At 35.1% G+C, this 10,113-nt stretch overlaps 1 protein-coding gene across 5 annotated transcripts in view; it reads left to right on the forward strand.

The window, feature by feature from the left end:
* PLPPR5 (phospholipid phosphatase related 5) overlaps positions 1–2,915 on the forward strand; it is a 118,443-nt gene extending 115,528 nt beyond the window's left edge. For all 5 annotated transcript variants that reach the window (XM_063652680.1, XM_063652681.1, XM_054456488.2 and 2 more), the window contains 2 exons: positions 73–930; positions 965–2,915. In XM_063652680.1, coding sequence (XP_063508750.1) covers positions 73–105 — 33 coding nt within the window. In that variant the 3' untranslated portion in view covers positions 106–930; positions 965–2,915. The remainder of the gene's footprint in view (positions 1–72; positions 931–964) is intronic.
* The last annotated feature ends 7,198 nt before the right edge of the window (positions 2,916–10,113 follow it).

Here is a 10,113-nt window from a genome sequence, read left to right on the forward strand (position 1 = left end):
AAAGGTACTACATATTTTACAAAACTAATGTTCCCAAGCCTCTCACTTTGTCATTCCTTTTTCTTTTTGCAGAACCACATCACTGCCTTCGCAGAAGTCACATGATATTGAAGCAGATGGTTTTTCACTGCATTGGACATCATCCCTTTTTACCATCCATTCATAACACCCAAAGTTTGTTTGATTGCAAATGAAGTTTATAAAGCTGTTTAATAATTTTTATAATTTTAAAATCAATGTCAACCTATCTGTTTCCCCCACTAGACTGTGAGCTCCTCGAGGGCAGGATTGTCTTTTTTTTTTCTGTGTCCCCAGCACTTAAAACAAAGCCTAGCACAAAGTAGGTGTTCAACAAAAATGTGATGACCAAATGAACAAAATTCTTAAATAAAACATTCACTTTACTTTCTCACAGAATCATTGCAATTATGTTAAGAGAAATCTCTACATAAATCGTATTTGTGTATGAAAACCTTCTATTTTGGGCTAGTTATTTTTTTAATTTTCATATATCTATTCAGCAGTATGCCATATTTAATTTGAAGTGGACTTTGAAAGTCATGGGGGTTTTTATTTTGTTATTCAGCATGACATTATTTCCATTCTAACATTTCAGTGTGTGAAATTACTTTACATTTAGAAAGTATGTTCTACAGTAAAATAATGTTTCCACATTATATTATGTTATATTTCACTTAAAATACCATTCATACTATACATTCTAAGACTGGTGCTTCTGCTTTTGAAGGGGAAAATGCCAATTTTTACTGTAATAAGTAATGTATCATAATTAAAAATTATTTATTTGGACTTCTTCTCCTGACAATTGTGGCTTAATTCATGACTTGTTTTTGAATGCAGGCAGTATTTAGGATAGTTTAAATGAGTAAATTCAGCACTGGTACCTTATTATTGAGTAATTTCCCATGGGTAGCAGTGTCTCAAGAGTGGTCAAAAGCTCCAGGTAGCAGTGTCTCAAGAGTGGTCAAAAGCTCCACTCTTAGGCTTTTTTACTACTAAAGATTCCACATAATTTAAATGGGAAAGAACTATACCCTGACACATAATTTAAATTATATAAATGCTAGAAATGTGGTTAATGTATTTTACTTTGCATTTGTGTAGTACTTTATAGTTTACAAAGTATATTTACACCAATTATTTTATGTAATCCTCATAATAACCTGGTATAAACGTGAAGAGTATGGCTTTATTTTTATAGATAAGAAAAATGAAGCCAAGACAGGGTAAATAACATGCCAAATCACAAACTAGTAAGAGACATAGTTGAAGCTTAAATTCAGGTTTTCTGACCCTGAACTCATATTCCTTTCTAATATAGCACAGCTGTCATCTCATTTTGGACACTGAGGCCTTTCAGAGCTCAGTAGAATCCTGGGCAACTACCTATGGTTCAAAAAATAAAGAAATGCCAGAATACAAATATGAAAGCTCTGCTGTATTTTAAATGTTTATGTTTTAAGAATGAACACTTTTCAAATATAAAACTATATAATAATTATAATCCAGTTTTAAAATAATGAATAGCAAAGAGTCTAGATGTGAGGCTTTTTGTAAAAGAGAAGCCTAAATTCAGCATCTCCCCTTCCACCCTCACCCGCAGGTCCCAGCCTCCCACTCAGGAGAGTGCCCAAGGGACATACCTTACATTTAGCATGTGGAATTACAGATTAGAATTGCCATAATATAAGGAAGGTGAGCTCCTCAACAATAACTTTGCAAAAATTAAAACTACCCTAAGTAACTTTGGCTTATATGGCAAAGTAACTTTGGCAGTAATTGACTGAAATGAATCTTTCTAAACTTTACAGTACTAAAGAAAGCAAACTTTTAATTTTCTCTGTAATTTCAACAGAGATCAGCAAATAAATATAACCAAAGATTGTCCATTACTCCCCAAATAGATGTTATTTGCCCATTTCTATCACTGTGGAAGTGAAAACACTTCTACTAGGGCCAAAAAGAAAAGAAAAGAAAATTTCTACTAATTTCAGACCTCTAGAGCAATTCAGTCCTGTTGGAAATTTAGAACATGAAGAAACTTTGTCTTGACCCTTTTTAAAGATTTTTAAGGCAATAACAGTAATAGGGAATTCACTTATTGAGAATGAAAGTGAAGGGGATGATCATAATGTCTTAGAAAGCTAGATTACTAGTAAGGCTTCCAGACTTCTATCAGTTCTATTGATTCTACATCAGACTTCCAAGCAGCCAAGCAGGAATGTTTTTCCTGTTGGAAGCCTTAGCTATATATTCTTATGTCAAGGTTGCTTCTTTGCACCTTGCTAAACCTGATACGAATGCAGAAGTTTTAAATTATTCAAAAACTCAGATTTAACCCAGAACCAGAGTAAAGTCACCTCTACTATTTACACATCATAGGCTCAAGATTGTACAGTGAGTGATGCTGTCATGAAGAAAATTCAGATGAAAAAGGCAAGATACATGTGAATAAGGCAAAAGCCAGAAAATAGCCCTTATTCATGATGCTGTTACTGAGAATAATGAAAATCATATTTCAGAAAATATTACCATGTAAATATGTACATATGTAGTCTAGTAAAAGCAGGCAAACACATATCTTTCTGATAAAAACATCTCCTTTTTATCCTACTTACTTGGGGCCCAGGTCAGTATAATTTGGTCAACTTGAAAATTTCAGTAGTCTCTGTTTGCATGGCAGAAATTCTGCACATGTTTTATCTGATTCCTATGATAACTTAAAAGGCTCTTTTATGTTAAAAGAGAGGTGAATCTTCTTTGACAGACTTTGTATTTTCCACTTCTAACTGGGCCTCTCTTTTCTCAGGATCTATCCTAGCCAAATATCTCAGTTACATTTACCATACAGTTTCCTTTGTGAAAGAACAGTAGGGGAGGAAATAATTCTCTGCTGTGTATTGTATTTTTCAAATAAAAATTTAAAAATTCAATTGAAAACCGAATTTTGACTTTGTAATATATTGGTCTTGATCGGGGGTAGAGGAATAAGGAACGGTTATTAATGTGCATGAAAGAATTCTCAGAGTGACTGAAGAATGTTTGGAAATGGATCACAATGGATCAGATTAGACCAGTTCCTTGGACAGCTCAATTACCCTCTGCATCTCGTGGACCATCCTGGGATCTTCCTAACATCCTTATTTCCAAATCACAACTCCCCAGAAACTATTTGAGACACTGAGCAGGTATATGATCCACTATATAGGCTCCCTTCTATGTTGAGCAAAGCATTTAAGATTGGATGTAAATTAGCATATTCCTGCCTTCTAAGTCACTATTTATTACATTTTGATTGCATGCTCTAAAAAGTTGCCCTGGAAATATACCAAATGGTTCTATTTATGCTTTCAAAATATTGATCTCAAAATTTGCCAGGCATGGGCTTTCTAATGAATTTTCCGAATTACAGTTCTTTTAGAATATCAATTAATGGAATTTCCTCCAGACTTTAAGTGAATGAATCTCTTTTAAGAAAAACAAGAGTATTCAAATTCCTCTTTCCTGTCCACTTTAGATTATAGTCTGACCTTAGCCTAATAGAGCCTCAGGACATGGCCACCATTGAATAAAATAAGTCTGCTCTCTTTACCCCAAGTCTTATGAGCCATGAATGGATCATAGCATCTAAATTCTAAACTCAGATTGCTATCTTTCAAATCTGTGGCCTTGCTCACAAAGGAGCTTCAGATAAGAAGATACAGATGAGTGGACACAACTGCCTTTAGCATTCACATGAAAACTCAAAGCCATGTCTCAAGGGCCTCATTCTTTAGATGAGTGATATGGACAGGTGCCATGCTCTGGCATGATTACCTTCATATTATTTCATTTATAAGTATGTTCTCATTTTTGCATGGGAACTCTATTGCTTGTAGACACAATTATTTTTTCTTCTCAAGAGGAGCAAAAATGAAATTTTAATTGAATTTTGTTTTAAAGTAAAACCTTTTCAAAATGGTGAGATGTTTTGAGCATTAATCAGGTATCCCTAGATGTATTGCTCCTTGTCAAGAAGCACTTTCAGCCTTCATTCATTTGGCATATTTATTGAATGATCTTGTGAAGCAGATAATTTGCAATGTGCTGACTAAACAGTGCATAGAAAGATCTGGCCTCTGCCCTTCCAGATTGTACACTTCAGCAGCTCTGATGATGGAGCTGTAAGAGATCTGTTTTAAGTTCAAGTAGAACTGGCTTGGAGTTAATCTGCTGCTGAGGACTAAAGAAAGGGCATTTTTATAGATTACAACAGCAGCTAGGTTAATTTAAGAAAACAAAAAGCAGTGCCCCCATAAACAGTATTGTATTATTCAACTATTGGTAATTTTTAAAACCCTAAAATTCTATATAATAAACATTTACTATCCTTCACAAGTCTGTGGTTCAGCCGAGTCCCTTTTCTGGTCTGAGCTGAAATTTTCATGCAGCCATGATCGGGTTGGGAGGCTCTGGCTGATCTTCACTGAGCTGTCTCATATATGGGAGTCATCTGGCTGTATGCTGGTCTAGGATGGCTTCTCTTGGGACAACTTAATTTTTCTCTATGTGGTCTCTCAAACTCCATCAGGCTAGGGAGGCTCTTTGGCAGAATGGGCTAAGAGAGTAGAGGCATGCAAAGCAGTAGTACATTGTTACTTGGCCATCTCAGTCAATTGGCCAAGGCAAGTCCCAAGGCCAGCCAGATTCAAGAAGTGAGGGAGGAGCTACAAAGTCACATTACAAAGAGGCAAACACAGAGATGGGTGGAGAAAAAGGGCCGTTTTTCATTCAATATAACATAAACTTTTACTGCTGCTAAACTTGTTCAAGCAGTACTCCCCAGAGTTGAGTTTCTAACTTGTCAAGTACCGATTTATTCTGATAAACATGAGAAACCCACAAATGGCAATAGAAAGCAAGTTTGTTGTAACTGAAAAAGAATGGCCATGCCACCAGTCACTGAGTAGATTCCAAAATGCCTTTGTGATGGCTGTCTAGAGAACTGTCTGCCCAGCACCTGACAGCAACGGGGAGCTTGCTGAAGTTTTGTTTACAGACAAATTTCCTAGATCTTCTCCAATAGGCAATAATGAAGGAAGAGAACATAATTTTACAAGCAGAAATAAAATAAAGGAGAAAAACCACCTAGGCAGAAAGAATAGGAAAGTAACTAAAATATAAGATCAGGTTACGACACATTGATTCTATATATGTACGTGTGATGTGTGTGTGTATATGTATGCATGTGCTTGCTTTGTATAATTCTGATTTTTAGAAATTTCAGTTACTATGATTTAGATAACACTACTCCCCCCGAAACAGCGTTCAAATTTTAGTTACAGTATAATAACTGAGAGTAACGATTAAATGTACAAACTTTGTTGCCAGTTCTTCAGTCCAGAAATCACCATAAAAATAACAAATGCACATATGATTAGTGACCAGTCATCTCACTTCCTTCAAAGTCTTCCAGTGATCTGTCACTGAATATTTGCTATTCTGTTCATGCACAGACAGCAAAGCATGTATGTGTTGACTCCTTGTCTCCCTGTAATAAATTCACATGACATCTTACAGAAGAATGCATAATTTAACCAGGATCTGGTCAACAAAAATGGAACTACAGCAAAGACAAAAAGGTGGCAATACTGAAAGTGAAATTTGAATATTGAACATAAATACACTTATAAAAGGCATAGCATAGCCAACCTTGGAAATGCTGAAACTACCACCACCATCTGAGAGACTCTAGAAATGCATCCAGAGAAACTTAGTGAAAATGAGCTTATTGATATAAATGGGAGAAAAGTTTGTGATGAAGAAGATGAAGATATCGTAGAGGAAATAATTCTGATTAAAAAAAAATCACATTAAAGGAATTCTTGGAGATATTTCACAACACTGAAAATACAAAGGATAAAAAATTAATTAGTAATGGATCCAAATGTAGAAAAGGATATGACAATTAGTGTAGACATAGAAAAGATGCTTGCCCCATATCCTAAGTTACATGACAAGAAGGTGGTGGTAAACACTGTTCAAACTTGTCTTAGCTTGGGATGTAGTGACAAACTACCATAGACTGAGTGGCTTAAATACAGTCATGCATCACTTAAGGACAGGGACATGTACTGAGAAACACATCATTAGGCTATTTTGCCATGTGAACATCATGGTGTGTACTGACACAAATCTAGATGCTAGAGCCTACTGCATACCTAGACTATAAGATACATAACCTATTGCTCGTAGGCTACAGACCTGTACAGTATGTTACTGGACTGGATACTCCAGGCAGTTGTAACACAATGGTAAGTATTTGTGCATCTAATGTATCTAAACATAGAAAAGTTATGGTAAAAATATGGTATTATAATCTTATGGGACCAGCGTCATAGGTGTGGTCTGTCACTGATTGAAACATCATCAGTATGTGGCACTTGACTGTAACAGACATTTATTTCTCACAGTTCTGGAGACTAGGAAATCCGAAATCAGAGTGCCAGCTACAATGGTCAGGTTCTGGGGAGAGCTCTCTTGCTGGCTTGCAGACAGATGCCTTCTCCCTGTGCCTTCTACCTGTCTTACATGGTGAGAGAGAGAGTGAGCTCTGGTTTCTTCTTCCTTTTGTAAAGATACTAATCCCATCATGAAGGCCCCACACTCAGGACCTAATCTAAACCTAATTTCCTCTCAAAGGCCCCACCTCCAAACACCATCACATTGGAGATTAGAGCATCAACATTCGAATTTATGGGAAACACAAACATTCGGTCTGTAACAAAACTACTCGATAAAATTTTTACAAAGAAATAAGACATTTAATTCTCAACATTTCTGTTTTAGATAACAGAGTATGGAATAAATATCAGATATTTTTTATTTTTCTCTGTATTTAAAACTGTCAGTAAGAGAGTTTTAAATACTTTAACAAAATGTTTAAAGGTAACATTAATTATAATTTTTTTCCATTGCTTATTAGATCACTTTGCATGGTTTCAGCTTGCATGGTCTTTTTCTGGTCTCACACTGCTGTACAAAGTAAAGACTGCCTGTCTATATTTATATATAGGGATACATAGATGTGTGTGTGTATATGACTGCCTGTCTATATTTATATATAGGGATATATATACAAACCCACACACCCGCATATATATCCCTATATGTAAATATAAACAGGCAGTCCTGTCTATACATATAAATAGGGCTGTGTGTGTATATATACGTATTTGGTACATATATGTTTTAATACATACAGATATACACCTATTTTTAATACATACATACACACACCTATATACACATATATAAAACCCCATATATATGAATAAAATCCCATATATTTGCCTTCTTTTTAAAATAAATATTGTCCCTACTTTATATTAATACACAGCAAAAAACTTTGTAGTCTCCTGTTAATTATTAGATTTATTTCTCTTGGTCACTTATTTTCTTATGGCCAAATTTAAAAATACTGTTCTGATCAATGGATAGAAAAGTATTTGTATTAGAGTATCACTTCAGCTATTCAGAGGAAGGAGGATGAGGAAAAGTGATTTTTTTCAAAGTTATTTGTATTTGATTTTTTTTTTTTTTTTTTGAGATGGAGTCTCACTCTGTCACCCAAACTGGAGTGCAGTGGCACAATCTCACCTCACTGCAACCTCCGCCTCCCAGGTTCAAGTGATTCTCCTGTCTCAGCCCCTGAGTAGTTGGGATTATAGGCGTTCACCACCATGCCTGGCTAACTTTTTTTATTTTTAGTAGAGACAGGTTTCGCCATGTGGGCCAGGCTGGTGTCGAACTCCTGACCTCAGGTGATTCACCCGCCTCAGCCTCCCAAAGTGCTGGGATTACAGGCGTGAGCCACCGCACCCAGCCTGTATTTAATATTTTAGCCATCTTTTAAAATAATATTGCTCACATTCTGGCTTGGTACACATATACACATAATTTAACCCAACATACCTTTTGAACATGAATCATTTGTTGGTGCTCTAATGAAGTTCTTGAAAGTTATAAAGAGCTATATAGGGGAGTTGAGTCCCTTGATCTAAAGAATCTCAGAAACTATGATTGTTTATTTATTTATTTTTTCTGTTCACCTTTTCTTATGGCTTTATCTGCCCTTTGCTGTTAATTCTTGTTATTTCTTGTCTTGAAAACTATCTTAGAAACTTGCTCACCTACTTCCAGTCTGCTATTGTATTTGTCAACTCAGGCTGCTATAAAAGAATATCACAGACTGAGTGACTTAAACAACAGAAATTTATTTTCTCACAGTTCTGGAGATTGGAAGTCCAAGATCAAGGTGCCAGCGGGATTAGTGTCTTGTGAGAGCTCTCTCCATGGGTTGCAGATGGCTGCCTTCTCCATACACACAGTGGAGAGAGAGATCTATGGTGTCTCTTTTTATAAGGACACCAGTTACACAGGATTTGGGCTCCATCTTTATGACCTGATTGAACCTTAATTGCCTCCCTAAAGGCTCAATTTCCAAACACAGTTACATTAGAGATTGGGACTTCAACATATGAATTTGGGGGGTGAAACACAATTCAAACCATAACAGCTATCCACTGTCTTGAAATTTCATCTCTTATAGTTATGCCCTGCAGAAGAACTAAAGGATGCCAGTGTAACACAGATAACCATGGTGTTATTGTATGTAAAATTAAGTCAATTAGGCAGAAATGGACTCTACTTCTGTCATATAAAAAAAATGTCTGGGCTTTGTGATGGATGTTTTCATTGCTGCTACTCTGACTTATTTGCTGCACTCCTGATTTCAGATGGCCCTTTATTTATGGCTCAAATTAAAGTCATCTGATCATCAAAAGTGGTACTATGATTATGGATAAGTATATCTATGATTGTGGATAAGTATATCTTGAAGTCTAATATTTTTTTTCTCACTACTAAAAGTAAAAAAGTGAAATGTGACGTTCATGGATGTCATGATGAAGAATAATCTTCAAGTGCCCAAACAGATCTCAAATAATAATATTTGCTCTCTTAGAGAATGATTCTAGCATATGGTTTGATGTTAAAACAGTTTTATTACAAATGAAATTTAAACCTCTGGGATCCTAAATTGCAGTGATTGAATGTGAAGCTTCAATGCTATAAAAATTTCATGCAATCTTAGCTAGCTTGCTTTATTTATGATTCATTGTTTTGTGTTATAGGAGAACAACTTGTATATTATACCAGATAAGTCAAATGATATAGACTTCGTATTTTTAAATGGGAATTTCATAAGACATACGGTGACAGTATCTGGGACCAGATCCATACCTTTTCAGATGCCTTTATATTTATTCTGAGTACTTGGTTCTAATCTTGAAATACTGAAGACACATAGACGTAACAGCTGGGCCACCATCAATTGAAACTCTAACACTGTTCACTTTAACAACATATATTTTGAAAAATAACATTGCTGCTTTTCAACTCTTTTTTTTTTCATTATTGCTTTCTATTTCTAATTCACCAAATTCCCAGGAACATTGGAAGGATAACAGAAGCAACAGTAAGCTAAATTCTCTTATATCCAAGTTAATCCAGATGTTGTCAGAGAATTGTTTATACTGTTTATATCCTGATACAAACTCATGGCAATTATTTTGAAATTTTGGGGTGTTTGTGTGTGTGTGTGTGTGTGTGTGTATTCCGGCATCAAAAATGAAAGACTCAAAATAAATTTTGTAACAATTCAGTTATAAAACACAGAAAAGATTAAAATGCCTAATTCTGGTAAGAATGTAATATTTCTGATGCAAATATATATTTCTGCTGGCAGTGTAAATCCCTTTGGAAAGCACTTTGGCATTGCATTTCATGAGCCACTAAAATGTGAATAACCTTGACTCAGTAATTTCATTCCTGTAAATCTGTCTCCAAAAGTAATATGATTTAATAATCGCAAAGATGATTGTAGCAGTGTTATTTGTGATAGCAAAAACAACCTAAATACAGCAATAGGAGAACAGTTAAATGAATTATGGCTTACCAATTATATAGAATATTATGTAGGCATTAAATGATAATTATGCACATTCTGTAGCAACAGGAAAAATGTTTATGATATAATTTTATGTTAAAAAA

This window comes from Pongo pygmaeus, chromosome 1 (assembly GCF_028885625.2).
Source record: "Pongo pygmaeus isolate AG05252 chromosome 1, NHGRI_mPonPyg2-v2.0_pri, whole genome shotgun sequence".
Classification (NCBI taxonomy): Eukaryota; Metazoa; Chordata; class Mammalia; order Primates; family Hominidae; genus Pongo; species Pongo pygmaeus.